Genomic DNA, 25,692 nt, shown 5'->3' on the forward strand with positions numbered 1-25,692 from the left:
CCTCTTCTTTCAGGTTGTCTCACTGTTGAAAGAATTCATAGTTCACTATGCAATTCTATTTTACATTTTTCTCTGATGCAGACAGTGCTTGTAAGACCCTTTTCCTGTGGGCAGAGTGGTGGTGGTGAACTTGTACTGCCGAAATAACAGTGTCAGCTATAGGGCCTCAGGGCAGCAGCAGCTCTTTCTGCAGCCTGCTTCTTGGGTCAAGTGTGGGTTTTGTATGATCTCACGTCCAGAACACAGCAGGGCTGGCTGGCAAGGTTACAAGGAAAAGGATGCATCGCTTCAAAAGGATAGAGCTAGTATTTTTACAGTTTGGCTAAAAACAGCCTCAGAAACCTTCAACCACCTTAACCCGATTAGAGCGCCTCCGTGAGGGGGGTGAGGCGGGAGCAGCGGTGCGTCTGAGGGGGGCGGCGGGGACGGCATTACTCGGGACGCTCGGGCTGGATTCGGGAGCAGGCTTGCGGCGCGATAAAGCCTGGCTTTTACCTCACGGACGGCTCCCGCAGCAGCCCCTGCGGGACAGAGCGAGAGTGGCATTGCTGTTGTGGCCGCCGGGCACTACCCGGCTCCGTTCTACCATGGAAGTGGCATTGAGGGACAGAGGCTGAGAAGGTTTGTTCTTGCGGCCTGTGAGGGGTTCAGCGGCCCGAGCTCTGGCCTTCGCCCGAGGCGGGGAGAGGGCTTCCGAGGCGGGGAATGTCCCCTCCCGAGCCTGAAGGGCAGCGATAGCGCCTTCTCCCCTCCGGCCGCTGCCTGAGGTGGGGGAGGACACCGCCCGCTCCCCTGCTCCTGCCCTCCCCAGCCCCGCCCCGGGCCCGCAGGTGCCGGGCGGGGGTGAGCTGCCCGCTTTGCCATGGCGGGGGTTGCGAAGGACACCTCGGAGCGCCCGCCGGAGGAAGAGGTGAGGGGCTGGGAAGGGGGAAAGGCCGCCGTCGTGGGACTTGCAGAGCCTCTCGTCACAGTCCAGGGCTGAGAGGGGTGCTGGGGTCCCGGGCATGCGGGGCAGTCCCGCCCGTGCCCTGCTGCTCCGGCGCGCTGTTTTTTGATTTTCCTTGCCGGTAGGTTACGAGGAAGTGGGGTGGGCACTATCAGCAGGGCTGAGGCAGCCTCAAATTGCTGCTTCTTGCACGGCACCGTCTATCCCCACGAGGTACCTGAGATAGCTCTTAAATCCCTGCCACTCCCCTTGACTCTCACCGAGAAACTCCATCTAACGGTGGTATTCGACTACGCTTTGCGATATTTACTGTCCACTTCAGAGTCAGGAAAAAATGCCTTCGCTTTACACTGTCTCTTCCCCTCGGGGCTCTCTCTCCGGTATATGGGGTATTGGTGGCAGGAGAGAGGTTTGTGAGGGAAGGGGTTCACTTTCCTCATGAATCCTTATCAATCCTTAGCATCTGGATAAGTGTTGCAAATGGGAGAGTATCCAAAATGCTTCCCCCTTAGACTTGATGCTTGTCGAGATAGGAGTCAAGAGGAAGGTATCAGCAGAGTGAGGACCCTCTTTGCTTCATGGCTCATAAAATTGGACAGGAGCAGCTTCAAAACAGGATCCAAGGTAACATTTTACAATGTAGTACAGGGCATTCAAACCATGGAGCTCACCAGACACAGAGTACATGTACTTCTGGCTTTAATTTTTGTGTTCAGGAAGCATCTAGGCAAATTAATGGGAGAAATCTGAAGATTTTAAACAGAAATACACTGTCTTTGGCTCACAAGAGTCCGTCAGTGCTATATTACCAGCAGTTGTAAGAATATCCTGGGAAAGCACCGTTGTATTCTGACCTGGTCGTGTGTAACCTTTCTAGGTGTCTGCACCCAAGTCCTGCTCCTGTTATTTCTTCCACTTGGGAGTGGGCTGGTGTTTCTAAAAAACCTGGAAACAGTCCTCAGGATACTGGGTATGAGGGACCTGGGATGCCACCTGTGGCTATCACACACATGCTTCTAAGAGGCAATTGTATGGTCACTCACAGAACAGAAACATTACCAGTATTAAATCCACATTGAGAGAAAAGCTGACTCAAAAGCTGCTTCTCATTAGCCACATTTTCATTGTTCTCAGATAAACCTAGACTAGCATTTATCTTTGAGTCACAGGTTTTACTCTCTCTTCTTACTGCTCTTCAATTACTTGCTGGTTCAGTTCTGGACTTGACTGATAAAGAATAGCTTGGGACAAAGTGCAGCTGCACCCTGTGCCCGTAATGTTCATGCAATATCTACACACAGTTGCAAAAAGTTGTTTTCAATTTGCCTACTTGCTTTTGAAATAAGTTGATCTGTTATGAATCCTGTATTTAATTTCTGTTTTTTTGGGAAGGGAATGTTTCAAAGCAACGAAAAGTGGGGTTTTAACTGAAAAGATAATTAAAAATAAAGGAACTACAATGTATCAGACACATTAATGTTCTATAGCAATGTTTAAACTTACTCTTCTATTAAAGGAGCAAAATCAGACCTCTCAGTTACTAAGCTTTCTTGGTTTACCTTGAAACACAATTAACTTTGATGTGTCAGGCGCATGTATAAGTACAGATTTGTCAAATTAATCTGAGAACAAAAGAAGATTATAACTACATTTGACTTTCCTTTCTCTTACCTCCAACCCCATCCTCTCACATTTCTTCTAAAGCTTGTAGAAGTAATTTGAAGTTGACATTCAACTACACCACGGGGGTCTCAAAACAAATTTTTACTGTAATTTGTATTTTGTTCCTTATTTGACCACTACCTATACATTCAGATCTCTAGTGACTGTTTGGGGTACTTTAAGCTTACTGACAAACTTAAGTGAAAAAGCTTTCACTGGATTTAACAGAAACCAAGCAATTTCTGTTGCTTGAGGAAGCAATGCAGCAGGGAAATTTGTCTTTCAGAGAAAAACCCTATCAAGCTGCTCATAGCCAATGCGCTGCTATTGGCCACATTGCTCTGCTCAAGTGTGATGATATCCTTCTCTGGTGTCATTTATTAGCAATATCTTGTAAACCCAAAACTAACTCCCCTAGACTGTGTAACGGACAGCTGCCACATGTATCTTTTTTAGTTTAGAAAGTGAGGAAGAGGAAAATGTTTCAGCTTTACTGGTGCAGAGACCTACCTTCTTTTTTGCATGTCGCATAGGATACTGAGGTGGAAAAGGTTTTGGTTACAATATAACTTCAATACAGAGAGTTGAAATAGATTATGTACTTCAGCTCTAAGAAAGAGACACCAGAAGATAGAGTCTGAATGATTATTTGTCAGCAGATAAAAACTCAGGGGCAGTCAATGAAATTACCAGGCAGCAGATCTGCAATGAGTGCTGCCATTTTCTTTCACAATGCATGTCATTCACCCGTAGAAGTGATGTGGTGTGTTATGGCTTAACATAAGAATGAGTGCCAAAAGTAGTCAGGCAAAATAGAAGGAAAACAAGTATTGAACAGTGATCAGGATGTAAGCTCCTTTTAAGGAAGTTCATGAACTGCTGATTTCCTGCATTTCTATGGCTGATTAAACAGGACTCCTCTGTATGCTATGTCAGTCTGACAGCTTGTTTTGCTCTGAAAATAACTTTCATAAAATTTAGTGAAAATATGACTACTCCTGTGACTGAAGTATTAACTTTGCTTCAAGGTGATTTGGGAGTGGGATTTGGGAAGCAGTTGAGTAGCATCCTGGGAATATGTGGAATCACAGTGAAACTTTTTTGAAAAATGTGTTAAGACTGTAAATTTTCTAACCATGAAACTGAAATAAAGGCAGGACTACTGCCTACAGCCTCTAAATTTAGATCTTGGTCGACTATTTCCCACACCATGATTTTAATTAGGCTAATTCTTAAGAACTTAACATTCTTTGTGTTATATATTTTTTTTAATCATTTGTATTGTGTAAAGGCATTTACTTTATCTGCATTATCATGGCCTTAGCTATTGAAAGGACAAGGTGTAATGGTTTTAAAATGACAGAGGGACTTACGGAAGACATTTTTACAATGAGAGATGATGAGATACTGTTACAGGTTGCCCAGAGAAGCTCTGGATACCTCGTCCCTGGAAGTGTTCAGCTTCCAGTTGGAGGGGGTTTTGAGCAATTTGATCTAATGACAGATGTCCCTGCCCCTGCCAGGGTTATTGGACTGGATGAGTTTTAAAGATCCCTTCCAACCCAAGCCATTTCATAATTCTTTAGAGCTACTAGGGAAAATAAGTAGGAAAGCAGCATTATGGATTTTTCTCAACTTGTTTTGGGGGTGGAATGAGATGCAGGATTTACACAGCAGTGGTTTACGTTTCTTGATTTCAACTGGTAGTCATCTTGCCAATGCTTGGAGATCAGAAGCGAAGATATCCAAGGAAAAGAAACTTGAAACAGGATTTAATTTCTGTGAGGATGGTGATGAGACTAGGAGAAGAGAATGATTAGAAAATGAAAGTGTGATAAAGTTTAAAAGTACACAGCCCCTGGAGTAAAGCTCAAGAGGACTATGGTGCAAGTCAAGCGAATAAGATTCTATAGACTCCCCAAGTCTAACAAAGCTCACATTTAATAGAACCTAGGTATGACAAATGGAGAGTTACTTTGCACAGCAAATATGTATATAGTCTGATTGTTGTGTTTGGAATATCTTACCAAATTCAATAGCATATTATTCTGTTGAGGTCTGTCTAGTGACTGTTTTACCCATCTTTTTTTTCCCCCCTGGAAAGAAGGAAATTGGCAATACAGAGTACAATAAAGTCCTGCTGTGGCAATACCATTTTCCAGGTTGTGCCCTGACACTGCCCACATTACTTGGGCATAGTAATGGGATGCCATCTCACCTTTTCCTAAGGAAACACATAAAGGAAAGAGTCATGATACTTGTACTTGCCTGTTCACACCCACTCAGATAAAACTGTGAAAAGGCAATGATCAGATGGTGAAAGGCTCTGTCTGTAAGACTAAAACTTATCAAAGCTCTGTTAGGTAGTAAAGATGATGGTACTTAGTAAATTTAAAATTTTTCAGAAATTTGGTAATGTATCAGGATGTTATAATTGTGGTGGATCTTATTACCATATCTCTATCTTATCCTGATCTAGTGTAAGAATTACGTGCTGCTTGTCTTCATGTTTCCTCATTCCCACTGACAGCAATCTTTAAAGAGAGATCAAAAGCTTAAAAGTCTACATTCAGATTGGATGTGTTGTCTCTTTCAAAGGAATACACAGAATCACAGAATCTTAAGGACTGGAAAGGACCTCAAAAGATCATCTAGTCCAACCCCCCTGCTAGAGCAGGACCACCTAGAGTAGGTCACACAAGAACTTGCCCAGGTGAGAGAAGGAGACTCCACAGCCCATCTGGGCAGCCCATTCCAGTGCTCCTTTACCCTCATAGTGAAGAATTTTTTCCTTTGTTTCTTTGGAACCTCTTATGTTTCAGTTTATACCCATTGCCCCTTGTCCTATCATTGCACATCACTGAGAACAGCCTGGCTCCAACCTCCTGACACCTGCCCTTTACATATTTGTAAACATTAATGAGGTTACCCCTCACAAGATTAATAGAGTCATTTTCTTCCTGTATTTTGCATTTTATGACATTAAATCAAGTCTTAAGAAACTTTATTTTCACCTTTTCTCATAGTTTTATTTGGCAGTTCTATTAGAGAATATTCTGGCATGCTTACGGTACTTTTCAAACATCAAAGGGCAAATGAAAGAGCATAGCTTCACAAAAAATTTTAAACATGCCTAAAGTGACTTACAGGCTTTCCTAAAGAGGACTTAGGCTCCAAAATCACTTCTATTTTGCCAGCTTTCACAAAAGGTATAGAAAAGTCAAGTCGAAAGGAAGATATACGAAGTGATGTTTTATGACCAAGTAAGGAAGTGTCCCAGTTTTGGCTGGGATAGAGTTGATTTTCTTCCTAGTAGCTGGTATAGTGCTGTATTTTGAGGTTACACTGAAAAGAAAGTTGATAACACAGGGATGTTTTGGTTATTGCTGAGCTGTGCTTGCATAGTATCAAGGGCCTTTCTACTTCTCACCCTGTTCTGACAGCAAGGAAACTGGGGGTATAAGAAGCTGGTAGGGAGCATGGCCAGGACAGCTGAGACGAAGTCACCAAAGGTCTATTCCATACCATAGCACATTGTGCCCAGTATATAAACAGAGAGGTGTCAGCGAGGGGCAGATCACTGCTCAGGCATCAGTCAGCAGGTGATAATCAATTGTATTGGGTTTCACTTGTCTTCTCTTGGGTTTTGTTTCTATTATTTTTAGTTCAGTTATTACATTGTTCTTATCTCAACTTGAGAGTTTTGTTTTCTGATTCTCTTCCTCATCTTACAGAAGGTGGGATGGGGAGCAAACGAGCTAAGCGTGGTGCTTAGCTGCTGCCTGAGGTCAAACCACAGCAGTCCTTTTTGGCACCCAATGTGGGGCACAAAGGGTTGAGATAATGAAAAATCTGAACAGAGCATGTTAAAACAAAGTTGTTCTAAGCAGTCATTATAGTAATATAATTGTCACTGGTCACAATTTTGATTTATTGTCTGTCATAGTTCTGCCAGTCATTCTTAGAATTATGTTGTGTAACCCCTTACATGTATATTCCCATATACATGCTGCTACTTATCATCCATAGCAGGTCTATGAAGAATATAATTTTCATGTACGATGTAGTACTAGTTTATTGTACATTAAAATTATCTGTCATGAGACTAATCTGGTCTTTGTACTGAGCATTGCTGTCACCTCTGTACTTCAGGAGCCTTCCCTCAGAAGCTATTAATAAATTACACAACTTACCTTTTCTCACTGGAGGTCCTATCTGTGGGGGGGACACTTTCCTTCACCTTCTCATTCTCTTCCAAGCTAGGTACAGAAGATCTTGAGAATTTTTAGTATCCTTGGGATGCCAAACCCAGCTTGTTCCTGAATGTAGTTGTAGTTGGGTTTAGGGTTAAACAGCTATTTAAGAGGACCCCTGAGAGATCTGCCCTGAGGCCAGATAACCGTGGGTGGAAAGACATGTAGGAGAACATGGGCAGTTATCTAGAGAGCTTCTTGTCTCGAAAGGTTTGGAACTTCACCCTCAAATAGCTATAGGAACCTAACAAAATGATAGAATATTTGAAAGGAAAATGCTGTGGCTATTCCAAAGAGACTCAGCTTACCACTCTGTACTGAGTCTTGGACAGTATCTACCAAACACTGGTTGATATTGTGCAGCACCCTCAAGGGGAAGTGAGGGAAGACAGACTTACAAGAACTGCAGCCAGCAATGGGCACTGCAGTTGCCTCAACCCCTGTGATAGGCCCTGCAAGTGTTCCAAGTCCTACAACAAGGAGTGCAGCTGAACTAGAGAACCAGCCTGTACTGGTATCAGTGGCCCCTATACAGAAGAAGAAATATATAAAATAATCAGTCTCCTTAGTAAGAAGTTAAGGTGAACCAGGGCCATCACATGAGGAAGAGCCAAAACCAGAGTTAATCACCTGATCTTTATCCATGAGTGAGCTGCCAGATATGCAAAAAGATTTCAGCAATCATTCAGGTGAGCACATCGTCACCTGGCTGCTCAGGTGCTGGGCTAATGGGGCCACCACCTAGGAATTAGAGGGAAGGGAAGCCAAGCAGCTGGGACCCTGACACTGACAAAGAGATTGGAAAAAAAACACAGGCCCTCAGCCTCTGGAGGCAGCTTCTGTCAGGTCCAAGGGAAACACACGCTTTTGAGGAAGATCATAGAATAGTATCATAGAATCATAGATGTTCTGTGTCACCCAGGCAAATGGACCACCATGGAGAGAGGTATCCAGTAACTGAGGAATTTAGCTGTGCAGGAGGTGATTTATTATGGGGAAGACTGTTATTATTAGGAAGAGTACAGGAACATTACCAGAGCATTCAGGCGTGTAACCAGGAAGGCTAAAGCCCTTTTAGAACTAAACCTGAGCAGGAAAATAAAGGAAAATGAGGTTTTTCAGGTACATCAGCAGCAAAAGGAAGATTAGGGGGAATGTGGGTCTGCTGCTGAGAGGGGAGAAGAGGGACAACCTGGACTATGTGGATCCAATGGCCTGCCATATCCAACCTACAGGAGTAAAAGACTCTAGTGGATACTGGTGCACAATGTACCCTGATGCCACCCAGCTATGAAGGGACAGTACCCATTTCTATTTCTGGAGAGATAGGGGCATCCCAACAGCTATGGTGGAAGCTGAGGTGAGCCTAACAGGGAATGAGTGGCAAAAGCACCCCATTGTGATTGGCCCAGATGCTTCCTGGATCATGGGAATGGAGTACCTCAGGAGAGGTTCTTTCAAGGACTCAAAAGGGTATTGGTAGCTGCTGGGGAGATGAAGATGGGCAAGAAGTGATCAAAAGGCTGTGTGGTGCTTAGTTGCTGCCTGGGGCTAAGCCACAGCAGGAAGGAACGGAGCACTCTATTTGCTCTGTATTTGTCTGTGGAATTTTCCTTCTATGAATGTTGTCTAATTTCTATAGTATAAAAATACACATTAATTGTTATGGTCTGAAATATTAATATAAGAAATTGTTGTTTTTAAAAGTAACAAAGTTTTCAACCTTTAAAAAAATCTGAATTAAATATTCAAAGACAGAACTGAAAATAGTGTAACAGTATGTGCACTGCTTGCTTGTTTGTCAACTTGTTCTTTTTCAATAGCTTATGAGGAGAAGGTAGGTAAGCCTATCCTAGATTGTAGGAACCTGTAACATGGTTTCAGGGGCTGAGTTAAGGAACAAATCCATTTAAAATCAAGGCAATGAGCATTCAAATGTCTGTTGGTGATCGGGGTTGAGAGATTTACTAGTGTGAGACCTGTGAAGGACATACCTGAGTTTGGTCTTAACCTTAACTGTTAACCTTGGGACTTCTGCAGCTTTTAATCTGTGTACCTTGCTTTTTCTCATAATTTGTTCTGCTTCATCTTGAACAGGAGTACAGACTCTCAATTTGTGGCAAATTGTGCTATGCAATAGGAGGTGCCCCAAATCAAGTGGCAGGGAGCGCTGCTGCTTTCTTCCTACAGATCTACCTGCTAGATATAGCCCACGTAAGTAGCACAAGAAACCTTTACAGATTGTAGACTTAGCCTCAATTCTGATGTTAACAATGTCACTGGAATGATAAAGGTGAATTAGGTAAAAAAGTTTTTAAATTGTCTTGTTTTCATTGTCTCTAGTTTTTAAGCATCCTAGAAACTGCTTAAAGTTGTTTAGAATTTTTTTCTTCTTTTTTTTTCACTACTTTCCTTTCTGTCTTGAAGTGGCCATTATTTGCTTTTAGTTTAGGATCATTAATAGGGCTTTAGGCACTGTAGAGCTTACACACTTGCAGACATAAGAAAAGACAGCTCGTCTCTGTCGAGAGTCGGAGTGTGTAAGATGTAAGACATACAAAACATTAATAGCACCATGTTGAGGTTGTGAAGTTTTGTTCATTAGTTAAAAATTACTGCAGTTGTGTTCACTGGTCAACATAATTTCACATAAATTTTATTTGATTTGTCTTGGATAGTTTCTTTCAAATAAAGCTGAGTTATCTTTCCCGAAGCTTCTTTGCTTACAGTCTGTGGCTTTCTGGCATAGAAGCAGCCCTGGTAAAACAAAGCAGTAGGAGTCATCCCATTCATCTGACTTTCAGCTGTTCCAGCTAGATTTCAGGACAGCAGAGAAACAAAGAAAATTAATCCATAAGCATTTTTTACTGTTTTGGATTGACTTGTGCGTCTGCATGGTACCTAGGTGGGACAGATAAAGTATTGTAGGATTTCAAAAAAGGAATTTAGGGAGATGAGGCCAAATTGCAGAGACTGTGAGAACAGCTGTAGCTGAAACTACTTTCAGCACTGATGACTGTTTTCATTTGCTGGAAAGAACAGGAGGTTCTGGATGAGATATAGTTATCCATTTCCTGTTTAAGATGTAGAAAGTCAGAACACCTTTTCTTGGCGAGCGGAGGTGTCCAAGAGATTGTGTTTGTGATTGCCAATAAAAGACTGAGATAATAATCTGAGGTGTGACTGTTGTGCTAAAATTGGCAGCAGGAGAGGACTGGCATGGAAAACTGAGATCTTGGGTATCTTGCTGAGATCAAAGTCAAAAGATCTAAAAAAAGATAGTTCTGGATAGCGGCATCGAAGATGTCAACAGGATGGTGCAGAGTCAGAAGAGGTGGAGGTAGAACAGGTAGCTTGGCAATGCAGCAGTGAGGTAGATGCAGCTCTGACTCATCACATCAAGGATGACAATAAGAACCACTGGAGATGAGAAAGCATGAAATGAATGAGAAAGACACTAACACAATTTTTCCAGGCTGCTTACAAATATAGCAATATCCCCACTCCCTGCTTATCACTGAAACTTAAAATTCTTGAATCTAGGGACTGTTTACTTCTATATATGTTTTTGACAGTTCCAGAAAGCTGGGGTCCCATTCTTGTATCTTTGGGCACTTCCTAAATGGCATAATAATGATAATAATGTTGTTAACAAGCTCCTACTGAAATCCAGTAATTTGGCTTAGTGTTTGTAATGATACACTTACTACTTCATTAAGGGGTTTAATTATTTGTTCCTTGATGGTTTAGTTTGTTCTCTGAAGTAAACCTGTAGGGACAGGATTAATTTCAAGGCCTGATAAACAGCTGTGAAATCCCACTGGGATTTTTCACACATTTTCATGGGAGAGCACCTAATTTTATAGTCACTACCTGGATTTAATTCCTGCTCCCTCAGAGGGCACAACTGTTTTAGCTCTGAGAGATTACAGAGCTTGCTAGGTGTAATTTTTCATACACAATCAGGATCTGTTTTAAGAAAATTACCTTTGTGGTCACTTCCTGTAGCTTATGGTTTTTCCTTTTGAATTCCATGTTCCACCTAAATTACCTGTATAAACTACAGACAGATAAGTGTAACTCCAAACCACACAGGATCCTAGATTTAAATTACTAGAAAGCACCAAAACCTCTGATAATGGGATTGTGGTCTTTCTTGCTTTTGAAATGAGTGAGTTTAACATATTTTGTCTTGTATTTTATCAGCACTGATAAGTTTCTGTCATTGGTGCTGACAGAGGCTAAGTAGATTTAGAAGCTAAGAAAATATGGCCAAGGAACGTATGAGCCTATACCGATGATGAAGATGAACTCTACTATACAGACTCCACTCCTAAAATAAGAGATTATTTCATTTCCTTCAAAGCTTTCTTCCACCTCTGTTTAATATCCACTCTTTCTGTCCAAGTTATCTGAACAAAATACCAATGCAAACCCATCTAATATGAAGTCTTCTGTCCTTGTTGCCCCCATAACTGCAGTATTTCAATCCGCATATCTTTTTAACTGTCCTTTGGTGTTTGTTTCGGGCTGACCTGTCTCTTGAGAAGCAGTAGTGACTTCTGAGCAGTTCCAGTGTAGCCCTCATGGCAGCTCTTATTTCAAGGTTGGTGGCCTACTTACCACACTGGCTGTGGGAGGGCACATACCAGCAAAAGTAGGTGAGGTGAACATCAGCAAACTGCCCAATGCTCATCACAGCCTTGTCCTATGCTGCAGTAATAGTATGCTTGGAGAGCCACTGTTGTTACCTGCTGCAGACTACCATACCCAACCCTTCCCTGTTCATAAGCTTTCTAGGGTGGAGTATGTGTCTCAGAATTTGTGGTGTCAAGAAGATTGGCGTCCCTGCAATTTCACCTGATTTGGGCTAAAATGTAACAAGTACGATTACAAAAATGCACAGCATCTGCCTTCTACAAAGGTCATGCAGGACATGCAGAGATTATTGTTTCTCCTTTTTTTTTCACCTCTGAGGGAATACCCACAGCAAATTCTGCAGACAGGGGACCTGCCAGCTGGAAGCCATGTGCTGCTGCCGAGAAGGCAATAGGCTCTGCAGAAAAGCAGGGGACACTAGCTCATGGTTGGTATTACATTAGCTACATTCACCAGGCTTCCTGCTGTGTTGGAGCACTGATAGTATGAAGCAGCATATAGATGAAAGGGTTTTATCTATTATTGCTAAGCTGCACAGACTGTTTCAGAAGTCGGTCTCTCTCAATAACTGATTTCATAAAACATATTCATCTTTTTATAGATGGCAATGACTTTTTTCAGGCCTGTAGTTTCAATGCAGTGAACTGGAAGAAAACCCATCTTTTTTAACCATTGAGTGCTAGGAACTCCTAAGCTTTCTACAAATATGTGTGAAAAATAACTATGTTGCCTGGGATAAACTGAATGTCTAATCTAGGCTCTTATGTGCTCCTCCTGGCTTAACGTCAAAGGTTTTCCTACTTGATCATTTTATTCTTATGTAATCTGTGAACGTTTTTTGAGTGAGCTTTGTTGGACATGTGCTGGCAGCTTCAATTGGAACAGATGTACCCTATGCAGTTCAGGTGTCACAGTTCACTTCTGAGTGGATAAAGTCTGCTGTGCTACAACCTCTTCTGCAGCCACATGCCATCAGTTGGCAGCCTTGTTGGTAATCTCAGGAGATGAGAAAACATGACTTTTTTCTAGATCAGGTCAAGAAAAAGCTATGGGAAAATGAAGCTATGTGGAGAACAAAGTGAGTGGATAATTAATTACAAAGGGACTCTGTTAGGCTTTATGATTTAAACAAGGACTTTAGTCTACCATTTGACTGTTTCATTTTCCTAGTTCTAAACACATTCATAATCTCTCCCTCTTCGCACTTTTCCCCTCTAGTCCCATCTTCCATGGTACCTATCTCAATGTCTCATTTGTTTGCTCCAGGTAACCAGTAGTAATTTCTATGACAGCAGCAGATATGTTTTATAAATGAACTACCATTATTCTTTAAAACACTGAGGGTTTGGGGTTTTTTTGTTTTCTGGAAAGTTGCTTTATGTTGTTTCATTGTATTGTGAGACAATGGCTGTTGTTTACAGGATTCTGTCTATACTTTCAGATTACTCCATTTCATGCCTCTTTGGTGCTGTTTGTTGGCAAAGCCTCGGGTGCAGTTACTGATCCTGTTGCTGGCTTTTTTATTAGCAAAAGTAGATGGACAAAAATTGGCCGGCTCATGCCTTGGTAAGTGTAAATGTGAACATATATTTACATCAAAATATATATATGACTATTGTGTGTGTTGTGATCATACAGTCACCTCACTGCATAACTCATTTGTCTTTGCCTGTTTCCCAGACAACAGTGATTGTATTCATTCTACATATATAAAATTAAAACAAAGAGTTGCCATGTCATCTGTTACCCTGAAACTTGTTTACTTGTGAAACTGGAAACACAGACAAATAAAGCCAACACATTGTGATGTTTATAAAATTGTAAGCTCTAACACTTTCTTGAACAAGTAGCTGAATTTTCATCTTTGTCTAGATTCCTTTAGCCTGGCTTCACTCCTCCATGAAATTGGAACTTGTTTCTGCTTGTGTCCTAGTGTGCCCTCACTTTTCACGTTAGCCTTCCAGGAGCTCTCTTAGCTTTCATTCTCTAGGCCTTTCAGTTCGATAAGGGATATGTTCATACCAGTGGAACAGACATGACACCATGGCATTGAGATGCTTAGCAGCCAGCACTGCCCTGACACTCTATGACATTCTTCCTCACAATAGTCTTTCTGGTCCTGCTTCTCCGTGACTTTTATAATGAATAAGGTGCTGTAAGGTTTTGATCAGCTTTCTAAATGGCTAATGTTTAGCTATGACATACTTATAGAATCACAGAATGGCAGGGGTTGGAAGGGACCTTTAGAGATCATCTAGTCCAACCCCCCTGCAGAAGCAGGTCCACTTAGATCAGGTCGCATAGGAATGTGTCCAGGCAGGTCTTAAAGACCTCCAAGGAAGGAGACTCCACAACCCCTCTGGGGCCTGTGCCAGGGCTCCCTCACCTGAACAGTGAAATAGGTTTTTTTTTTTTAATTTAAATTGAACGGTCTGTGTTCCAGCTTCATCCCATTACCCCTTGTGAAAAAAGGAATGCCTCAACCTCTTGATACCATTTAGATATTTGTAAATGTTAATAAGATCTCCTCTCAGTCTCTTCTTCTCTAGACTAAACAGCCCCAGTTCCCACAGCCGTTCCTCGTATGAAAGATGTTCCATTCCCCTGATCATCTTGGTGGCCCTAAGCTGGACTTTCTCCAGCACTCCCCTGTCCCTCTTGAGCTGAGGAGCCCAGAACTGGACACAGGACTCCAGATGAGGCCTCACCAGGGCAGAGTAGAGGGGGAGCAGAACCTCCCTTGACCTGTTGGCCACACTTTTCTTGATGCATCCAAGTGTGTATACAGCAATACAGTATATATCCCTGTACAAACTCTGACTTATACACGGAGAGGTTAGAAGAATGAATGTTACTCATATAGGGAGGAGACTGGCAGTTGTGAAGCAGTAAAATTGGAAAGGATTGGTCTGTGTTAGAGAAACACAAGTTCATCTATGCTATAGGACATTTATTTGTTGGGATTTTATTATTTTGGAAGTCAAGGAGAGACTAAGTAGTTTGTGTTTTTCATCGTTGTTATATCTTGTCCATTATAAGGATTTATTGTAGGATATTTTAAATTAATTATGAATTTGGAATTAATCTAACCCTCAAACTTGATTTGCAAAAAAAATCTAAGAATAGATGTTGTATCCTGATCAAGGAAGTTGAATTTTCATGGAAAAATATGACCAGTTTTTTAGCTGGTGGTTCTCTTGGTGTCACATAGTTTTAGGGCTACAGAAGCTTTTCTGTGGGCAGCTCATATCTGACAAAGAATAGAGGGCAAATATGCATTGAAAGAGGGCTGAGGGCAGCTGGATCAGGCCCCAGGGCCTTCAGATCAAAGTTAAACTTTTTTTTTTTTTGTCAAGAGCCCTATAGGAAAAGAGGAGCTTGTGCTGTTAGAGGATTTTGTCTGTGGCCAGGTAAAGGGAATGCTTTTTAATGAACACTCAATTAACCAAGTAACAAAGTTGTTAAAGAAGAAAATAATGGCATTTTAATACACATGCCATTAGAAGTATTCCAATGCCTTTTTTTTTTCAGTGGTCTGAGAATACTACAAATACATGTGTTTCTTGTTGCTGTTAAATTGATGCTAGAATAACTCTGCATTAACTTATCAGCCCTTTGCACTGTAAACCAACTACTGCACAACTTGCACTTCTTACAGGAAAAGTGCTTATCTGACCAAGATATTAATAGGCATTCATCAAACAGCTTCTTTCCTTCCTTCCAGAGGATTTTGTCTGGGTTTTTTGGTAATGGTAATTATTTTCCTAGGATTTTTGTTCCTACACTTTGGTAGTCAGGCCATATTTACACAAAGCAAAAAATGAATCTTACATTAGCTTAAAAAAAAAAAGTTAGTGTTTTGAAATACATTCTGACTTCTTAAATATCTAGTGTGAAGACAGTAAGGCTTGCCAGTAGGGCAAAATGCAACAGTACAGACTAGGAATTGACTCACTGCAGAGCAGCTCTGCAGAGAGAGACCTAGGAGTCCTGGTTGATAAAAAACTGTTAATATTAACATTGGAACATAGTAACGTTTACAAATATCTAAATTATGGGTGTCAGGAGGTTGGGGCATCCCTTTTTTCTATAGTATCTAGCAACAGGACAAGGGGTAATGGGATGAAGCTGGAACACAAAAAGTTCCACTGAAATATAAGAAAAAACTATTTCACTGTTCAGGTGAGGGAGCCCTGGCACAGGCTGCCCAGAGGGGTTGTGGAGTCTCCTTCCTTGGAGGTCTTCAAGACCTGCCTGGACATGTTCCTATGTGACCTGATCTAGGTTACCCTGCTTCTGCAGGGGGGTTGGACTAGATGATCTCTAAAGGTCTCTTCCAACTCCTACCATTCTATGATTCTATGATTTAGAAGGTGAACGTTTAATTCTAGCGTAATATGGTACTCAGTATAATAAGAAATCATCAGTCACTATTTATGTGATGTATGTAACGTGTTTAAAAGTCTTAAGCAGACATTAACTCGAAATACACAAAGCTGGTCAAATATTTTGTCAGAAGAGATAACAGTAGACAATGAGAAGTCACTGATTTTAATGATGAAGGGAAAATGTAGAAAGAGGATGGAAGGGGGAAAGAACACTAAGAGAGTTATTGCTGAAAATTTGCATGAAATATTGACTATGAAAGTATTTTGCTATGATGACTGAATGGGCCCTAGTCTAGAAGAGCTCACACTTTTGGAGATTAAGGTGGATTCCCTGAGATGTGTTAGAATTTTACCCTTGTTCATGTTTTCCATTGCTGACTGGCAGGATGAACTGTGGCTTTGGGACTGGAGGGACAGAGAATACCAGAACCTGGCACTTTCCTTGTAAATGCCCAGCTCCCGGTGATGCTGTCCATCCCAGAGAGCAGTGTGGGAAAGCCATTGTTTTACTAAACTATTTACCCACATTACTCTTTTGTATTCCAGGTTTTCAATTCACGATTGCAAAATAATCAGCTGACCCCCAATGTCAGTGGTGCTGTTGTGAAGGAATTAATCTGTTTTCCCTTTTACGTGTTTGGATATTTTTTGTTGGGATCTTGATCATCTAATTACATTGTTTAATGTCTGATTTACAAGAACATAGGAAAGCCCTGCTGCTGCTGCAGCTCAGATTCTTAGGAAATATTAGCATCTGATCAGTTCTTCCATATCATGGAATTTGACAAGTGTTGTTTGCCTGAAATAATTTTTAGAGTAATGTAATTAATTACTCGTTAGTGGCAATGTCTGGAATTTAAGTTTCTGTATTTGGTTTGTTGAGGGTTTTTTTTAAAGCCACTTTCCCTACCAGAAGATGATCCTTTTGTGTTTGAAGTGATTAGGAGTTCTGCTATTGAGTTAAATGGAGCAAATTAGCATATACCCAAGTAGATATAGACTGTAGGCACTTTTGCAGTGGGCTATCCATTATTTTTTGTGTTGTTTTCAGCATTTTAAAGTGTATCAACATATTTGCATTTGCTTGAAGTAACAATGAAGAGATAAAGTTGAGAAGAAAACTGAAGGCATTAAAATTAGAAGAGGGAATCCTTGGTAGTAAGTAGGCTCATGTAAAAATTGCTGAAGTGTGTGAAGACATGTAACAATAGAGCTTAGTTTTCTTTCTAACAAATGCGTAGTCTGAGACATGTAGTAAGAAATGGCAATATTGGTACGCTGTTGCCAGTGCATGTGCAAGGAAATAATGTCTGTTCCTGAGTGGGCTATTAAGTATAGTTATTTTTCTTCATATTTGCTGGATTTTTTTCCATTTTATGGGAGTACTTGTAAAAGTTTTATGTTAATCTGTGTATTTAATGCACACTAATGTTTAGTATTTAAAACACAACATTGTTGTAGTTAGAAAACCTGCACATAAAATAAATTGTATTATATTGATTATTAGCAGGAAATTTGAATGTGTTTTGCTATTATTATGTCAAACTTGTTGACATGTGTTAATCTTCTTTACAGGATGTTGGCATGTACACCCTTCACAGTACTATCATACTTTTTTATGTGGTATCTGCCTCCTTTTGCGTCGGGAAGAGTTGCATGGTACCTGACTTTCTACTGCCTTTTCCAAGCACTAACCACAGTAAGTAGATTACAGGTCGTGACATTCTCAGCAGTAATTTGCTTGTTTTCTGTCTATATTAATGCTTTTGGGTTTAGTCTAGAGAGATTTACCCAAACTTCACACTTGCATTCCACTTTCAGTAAGTTTAAGTGATAGGCAGATGTCTTTTTATCAAACTCCCTGCTGGTTAATGGTTTCTGACAATGGTTTCTCTAACAAATGACCTGTTATTTCAGACAGATAACCTCCAATCACTTTCATTGGCAGTGTCCTAGATGCTCAACTCTTTCTTTTATAGATCCACAGAGATATTAGAATTCCTAATTCCAGTTAGACATCTAACTTTTCCTAACTTCTATCTTCAGGACCAGACTGGGAGACCAAATAGGTTTATGACTCTAGTTCTGGGTGTTTTGACTCAAGCTAGAAGGCAATGTAAAAGTCAGGGCATCAGAGCTGAAATAGTACTGATAGTAGTCATCATTACATTTATGCTAGGTAGAATAGTTTGAGCCCAGAACTTGCAAGTTAGTTATGCAGAAGCTATCATTTCAGTGTATCCCAAAGAATTTCTCTGACAAGTTCCATACAGTACACATAGGGGTTACTCCACCCTGTTTTGCCTTGTAGCCAAATAACAAGGTATCTTCCATGCAAAGTAGTATCGCACATTAGGTTAGGACTGGCAGTGAGACAACTGGATTGCAATTTTGCAGGATGTATCCTGGCTGATTGAGTTTCACTGGATCGTGCTTTGAAAAAGTGGTTGCCAGACATTTAAAATGTTTGTGTTTCTTGTTTGACTTGGCCTTTTCTGCTGTTTAGATATCTATTTGACCTGGGAATTTGGTTTTCCTGAAATGTTTCCCTAAATCCTCTGTTTCCTCTGCAGAAAGCTGGTCCAAAAGATATTCATTATGGCTTAAAATATTTTTTCCCTCTCTCTTTTGAAGGAAAAATACCAGTTTTCTGTGTCAGAGCTTTGAAAACCTAAACACTTTCCATGTTTTGATAGAGGTGAACAGAAAAGCATTTTGTACAGACAGAGTAGGATGTGGTTATGAGATCTGGTTTGCCTGGACACAGATCTCTGCAGTGGTGGAAACAGCACATAGAACTTGATTGTTCAAGCAGGTTCATGTCCCACTTCCACTTTGTAATAGTCTGAGAGTTTGGCCTGTACGTTGTTCCAAGATTTTAGAAGTGATTTTTATTTTAGTTCAAGACTATGGGGACAGAGCCCTACTCACATCATGACCATTCAAAACATCAGACTCTTAATGTTTAATTAACTACTGGAGATAAGGGCTCTCCTGCAGTAAAAGTGGGACTTATTTACCCAGCATTGCAACGAATAGTACTAGTGCATTGTTTCCACTAAGATTTTTCAGAAAGGTATAAATTGCATGCTTGATACAGTACTGTAAAAATAAACAAGCAACACTCCTCATCTACCTTTTTTGCCAGTGCATGGATATAGGTATTTCTACCTATTCCTAACTCAAATTAGGGAGTATGTAGCAAAATGATGCTGAAGATGTTGATGCAAAAAACTTATCTACACAGGAATGCAGATAAGCAGGCACTTCTTTATTATACAGCACTGGAAAACACGGGGGATAGCTCCTCCATACCTGCTTCCTTGTTAGTTACCATTTTCAGGGTTTTTATACCTCTCAAACAGAAGAATCACATTTGCCAACAAAAGCATGCATAAAATGTCCATCTATCAGTTTTGCCCTTCACCTTAATTGGTTCCCAACCAACACAAAATTTCCAAAATCACAGTGATTGGTTAAAAAAGATATCAGTCCTTTTGTTTTAGTAGCAACTAAGGTAACAGCCAAGGTAACCTAACAATACATATACCAGGGTCTTGTGGTTAAGGTAACAGCTAAGGTAACCTAACAAGTACATTCACCAGAGTCTCATAGCTAAGGTCCCTATCTGGTGTGGTATGTAACTCTTGCAGTTTGATCCTTATGTGATTCAAATGAATACTTACTTAATCAATAGGTTTTTGAATTATTTGCAAGTGCTTAGCTAATTGATTGACCTATTACTAGGTGATTAACAAGTGCTTATTGTGATGGTAAGTTGTTAACTAAAATAATTGTGTATCTGCAACAAAGACAAAGCAGTTTTCACAATTATCTCCTGGAATTACAAAGTGAGACAGATAAATGGTGGGTGTCAGGAGGTTGGGACATCCCTTTTTTCTATTGTAGCTAGCAACAGGACAAGGGGTAATGGGATGAAGCTGGAACACAAAAAATTCCACTTAAATATAAGAAAAAACTTTTTCACTGTGAGGGAGCAGTGGCACCAGAGGGGCTGCCCAGAGGGGTTGTGGAGTCTCCTTCCTTGGAGGTCTTCAAGACTCACCTGGACACGTTCCTATGTGACCTGATCTAAGTGGACCTGCTTCTGCAGGGGGGTTGGACTAGATGATCTCTAAAGGTCCCTTCCAACCCCTACCATTCTATGGTTCTATGATTTGCACCATCTTCTGACTCGAATAAAGTGGCAAATGGTATTGTCTTTGTTATGGCTTTGCTTCCTGTTAGTTAACTCAGGCTATGAAGGATGTTCTCCTGAGGAAGCTGAAGGAACATAGTATTAAGAGAAAGTCTCATGATTATTCATTATTCATGATTTTTAATTTTTATTATGAAATACACTTTTTTCCTTTTGCATGTTTTAGAAATCAGAAAGAAAAGAGAAGTCTTTGTGGTAAAAAAAAACAAAAACAAAAACAACAGAACAAAACCAGTGTTCTAAATAAGTGAATTCCAAGGTCGCATTGAACAATTTTCCTGGATATCAGAGGAATATGGCATTTACCCTGACATTTCTTATGTTCTTTATTTGCATAGTTATTCCAAGTACCATATTCTGCCCTCACCATGTTTCTCAGCACAGACCAGAAAGAGAGAGATTCTGCAACAGCATACCGTGAGTGCGATCTGGGCTTTCTCATGTGGATTAAGGCTGAGTTTGATTTAAAATAATACTTTATCTATAGGAAGTTCTTAGTGGTTTGTGTCCCTAAAGTGGACTTCTATATGAGATTTTTAACATCTGATTAGAAATATTTTGTATTGTAAATGCTTCAATTTTTCTAGCTAAATAGGAGAAGCTAATGTTTTATTGTCTCAATTTGTCTGATTAGCTATAAACTCTTTTTGGTTTAATGCTAGCCAGACCAAAAAAATCACTCATACTCAAACCAGGGTAGAGAATAATGATTTCATTAAAAGCTGATTTGTAGGGGAAAAGCCAAAGTCCTGATTTTCTTGAATAGTCAAGAAAGTCTGAAAGCAATTTTGAGGATTTTTTTTCTTTCTTTTTTAGTTCAGGTTTCTTTAGTTTTTCTGTTTCATGTTATAAATATAAACTCAAACCTCATTTCTCTGTAAAATCTTCTAGAACTCTTTCAATGAAGACAGTTAACCTCACCAAAAAAGGAGAGTAATTTTGTATGTATGTTCACACCGGCTGAATTATCTCTTTTTATTTAATCTGTGTTTATTTAATTCTAATACATAATAGGTAGTTAGGGATAGATCTTGCTGCAATATAACTAGCACTCTAACAGTATTATTTAAAAGTGTGATGGTTTCCAGACCATATCTCTGTCTTTTCAACAAATAAAACCAGACTAAGTTTTTGCTTTGAAGCAAATTGATCAGCCAAAATAGTGCAATGAAAATATTCCCCAAATTTCCTATATAGATTATAAATTGCATGGAAGAACAGTTTCTTCCCTTTCTACTGTCTTCAGCTCTGTTCTCATGCCTTCTTTACTGCCTAAGTACTTTCTCTCATGGCCACTAGCGTTAAGCAAGGTAAAAGAAAAGAGTCAAATATCACATGACAGACTTTTCTATGTCTTAACTTGTCCTTCAGTGTTGCTTTAGAATAACTTGAATTTTTTTTACTGCATCTGTTTTCTCCTCCTAGAAAGACTACTTTTCTCTTATTTTAGTCCTTCTAACCCCCAACATACTTGCTTGAGTAGATTCAAAACTAGACCACAGAGGCACAATGAAATGGCCAGAAGTGCCAAAAAATGTCAGAAATTCCAGATACAATATTCCCTGAGCAGCCCAATCTCTTTCTAGCCCCATGGAACAGTTGTAATGTGCATTATCATCAACTATCTCAGGAGAAGGTCTGGGCTAACAGTCACAGGACAGGACTAAACAGTGGGAGGTTCCGGTTGTGTTATATTCTTTGGTACTGACTGTATTCTGAGTCATCTGGCTTAAATTGTAAGTAAATCCATGTACCTAGTGTTTTCTATTGTCTGGTTTTGTGTCTTCAGAGGCTATGATCCAGATAAATGTGCTTTGCTATTTGCTAGTCCCATCCAAGACTTTATGGGCATATGAAATCTGGGTTAATAAAAGCTGTTGAACCCCGTGTCTGTGAGGTGTTATACATTAGAGTATCCTTTCCCCCTTCCTCTTTCACTTTTGCAAGTACATCGGTTCTTCTAAGCCAAGTTAGGGTAGTGGAACAAACCATAGGTTTGACTTTTCAAGTCTTGGTGGTTTTTTATATTTTTATTAGTTTAGAGCCAATTTTTCTTGAAATGGCTATGATTATGTAAGAATCTCTTTTTCTTCCTCTCCTCTTTAACAAGTGTTTTACTTAAACACTTTTGCCTCTCTTTGGGCTTCATAGATAATTCTTGTTGATGGACTTTCTTGGATGCAGTCAGTTGTTTGGGCATTTTTTCAACTATTTAAAGAAAAACATCTGTGTAATATGAAGTGTGCTTTTATAAGAAGGTTGAGATCAGAGAATCCACTACCCTCTACTGGAGACAAGGAGAACTGTTTGTTATAAATTTTGGCCCACTGCTCTGAATGCAAAGGGAAAAGATTGGATTCTAAAGTTCCTTTAACATAAATCCTACTTACGTTATGGGAAAAATATAGCCTACTTCAAGGTACGATCTGCTTTCTGAAAGGTCAGTTTTCTTCACTCAGGTGAACAATAATACGTTATAAATTCTGAGCAGACAAGATCTTTGAAATATGCCCATAGAAAATAAAGTTTTATAAGGATTGTATTTCTGCTGCTTCTAATGATGCTTCTGAGTTTTGTTCTATACAAGTGCCTGGTAAAATGCGAATGTAGAGCCCTGAGTAAGGGTTATAAATGTGTAGAAGGTGTTTTGAATGAAAGGTGAGACTCAGGTGCATTGCCTTTGCACTGAGTAGTCCACAGTTTGGAAGTAAGGCCCAATTGAGGGTAGTTTGTGTCAAACACTTCAGATTGAGATTAGGATTTCCACTATCTGCCAGCATTTCTGTCTGTATGGACGGAACTGTAACACTGTTAGTAAGATTGGATGCAAAGTTTGAGGTAGAAGCTTTTGTTTTTTACTTCCCATTGGTTTAAATTAATGTTACCTGAAGCCTCACATTTTCTATTTGAATACTTTCTCTGCTTGGGAGCATAGTAGCAGTGTTTAAATGATCCAAGTCTCCTAAGGAGCCTCTCTTTCCTTTTCCTTACCTGATCTTCCTTATCTACATAGAGCCCTTGTTACTGCATTGTCTGAACATTTCAAAGTCTATGTGCAGTGCCCTCTTGTTAAGTGAAGTACTTTTATTCCTTCACAAAGGTAGTATAAAGACATGTGTCCAAGGTCACCTGGAAGGCTGTAACAGAGGAGGGAACTTGAATATATCTGAATCTAGGTGCTTTTGAAATGCCTGCCACTTCCCAGAGAGAGTATGATAATAATTAGGATACAACCCACTCTGGAAGCAGGCCTTCAAAATCTCTCACAGTGCTTCTGAGAAAGGAATGTGGGATCTCTGGAGCCACTGAGAGACAATAAGTAGAAAAAAGGTTAATGTTTAGGTCAATTAGACAAGCATTCCTTCATAAACGGGGACTCTTGGTCCCCATTTGTAATCTGATCATGTATTCAATCCTATGTATTTTTATGCAAAATGTGTAAACAGTCTCTGGAGCTAGGAATTCAGATTATCTCCTTGCCATGGGAGATGGTGGATATGGTCATATTGCATGGAAACTGGAGAGCTAGTATTGAAATTCCTCAGGATGAGAAGGATCTAGAATCCAGATTACTTGCCTGCAATGGAGCTGCAACGGCTACTGTCCTTGTTGACTGATTTTGAGTACATGAAGCATTAGCTGGATGGCCATGGTTAGATCTTTGCTTTCCCAAATGGAGACCGGTTGTTCTTTCAGATGATCCCTTGCTCTCATGGTACATGAAATGTTGCTGATCTGAGTCATTCTGTGGGGCTTAGGCACCTAATTCTGCCTGTCTATGGGCTTGAGCAGTGAAAAATAGCATTTACTGTTTCCAAGAGCTTTGCAGCTGTATTATTTCTAACATAAGCCTGAGGTAGGTACCATTTTATTTTACAGTTGGAGAACCTAGAGGTCTGATCGGATAAGTGGCTTGAAAAATGTTTCATAAGTTGCTGTCAAGCTTGAGATGAAAAGTGTGATGTTATGGCTCCTGGTTCTGCTTTGGGAAAATGGCATTCAGCATTTAAAGTGTAGTTCCACTCTGGTCCTCAAGATGAAAGGTTTCTATGTAATCCCTTTGTGGCTCCTAATCTCAGCCACATCTGTCATGGGGCTTGTGCAAAAGAAGCTCTTCCATGGAGGCTTCTAAAAGCTGATCAGAAAATAGATGACAAAACACTTTTTCATTGAAATTGTTCTATTATTGACTGTCTACTTCTGCTGTTCTTGGTGTTGCTTTTTCTGCTTGCTCCCTGTAAAAGAAAATGACTTGATGATGTTTCTCTTCTGTGAGACAAATAAGCAAGCTGTATACCGAGTGGAGGAATCGCGTTCTCATCCTCTGTCCACATTTGTGCTTCCTTCTTTAGGAATGACCATGGAAGTGCTTGGGACCTTGATTGGAGCTGCACTTCAAGGGCAAATCGTGGCCAGTGCTCATATCTCTCATCACTGCACTGTGATTCCCCCAGTAAACACAACCAACTCTTGGCATGACACTCCCAGCTTTCCAGACCCCTCAGATCCCCTGTCTCATCAAGTAAGTGTCTATGAGAACACACTAAAATCTCTTAGGGAGATGATATCTCTAATATCATATCATCCAGCCAGATGTGTGTGAATATGACTTCCTTGAAATCAGTAATGCTGGAGTTGAGACAATGACCTTGTTGCAAACAAGACTTCTCATCCGTTGATTTTACAACCACTTCTCAGCATGACAGCAGAATGACACTAAGGAGCTTTGCTGAAGATGCCAGACTGTAAAGTAGCTAGGACATACACAGACATCCTTTGCTTTCACTAGGGACTGATTTACAGTTTACAATAGAAGCATGGTAAGAAAAGCTGCATCCAGTTCTGGGGTCTTCAACACAAGAAAAACATTGGAGTGGGTCTGGAGGAGGGCTACGAAAATGAGCAGGGATCTGGAACACCTCTCCTATGAAGACAGGTTGAGAGTCATATTTGTTCATCCTGGAGAAGAGAATGCTCTCAGGACACCTTACTGTGGCCTTTCAATATATAAAGGGGGCCTATAAAACAAATGGAAAAAAACGTTTTACCAAGGCTTCCAGTGACAGGACAAAGGGCAATGGTTTGAAACCAAGAAAATAGTAGGTTTAGATTAGATATAAGGAAGAAATGACTTGTTATGAGGCTGGTGAGACACTGGAACAGGTTCCTCAGAGAGGCTGTGGCTGTCCCATCCCTGAAAGTGTTCAAGGCCAGACTGGATGGAGCATTGAGCAACCTCATATCATGGAAAGTGTCCTTGCCCATGGCAAGGTGACTGAAACTAGAAGAACTTTAAAGGTCCCATCAAACCAAAAGGGTGACTATAGCAGGATCTTTCAGTTCAGCAGCACTGCATCTCAAAGTAGTTATCACTGGAGATCTGTAAAGATTAATGGCTGTCAAGCAAACCAAATGGTGAATCCTACTTGGAATCTGTATTCTGGCGAAGGTACAAAACACTGTTGAAAGTAAAAGGTTGGTAACAGGCAATTAGTGGGAGCAAGGCTCAGTGGTTAACATGTGAAATGAACCTAGAGATCCACGCTTAGTTATTTCATTTTCCAG

The 25,692-nt window shown here is 40.4% G+C and overlaps 1 protein-coding gene across 5 annotated transcripts in view; it reads left to right on the forward strand.

Annotated features, from left to right (window-relative positions):
* The first annotated feature begins 425 nt into the window (after positions 1–425).
* The window catches only part of MFSD2B (MFSD2 lysolipid transporter B, sphingolipid), a 44,955-nt gene continuing 19,688 nt past the window's right edge, over positions 426–25,692 (forward strand). For 2 of the 5 annotated variants that reach the window (XM_010196255.2, XM_061990025.1), the window contains exons 1-6: positions 642–910; positions 8,959–9,075; positions 12,962–13,086; positions 17,484–17,607; positions 20,466–20,544; positions 24,480–24,649. In XM_010196255.2, coding sequence (XP_010194557.2) covers positions 863–910; positions 8,959–9,075; positions 12,962–13,086; positions 17,484–17,607; positions 20,466–20,544; positions 24,480–24,649 — 663 coding nt within the window. In that variant the 5' untranslated portion in view covers positions 642–862. The other 3 variants (XM_061990024.1, XM_061990023.1, XM_061990022.1) reach the window with 3 other exon arrangements.

The sequence above is a fragment of the Colius striatus genome, chromosome 2 (genome assembly GCF_028858725.1).
Source record: "Colius striatus isolate bColStr4 chromosome 2, bColStr4.1.hap1, whole genome shotgun sequence".
Lineage (NCBI taxonomy): Eukaryota > Metazoa > Chordata > Aves > Coliiformes > Coliidae > Colius > Colius striatus.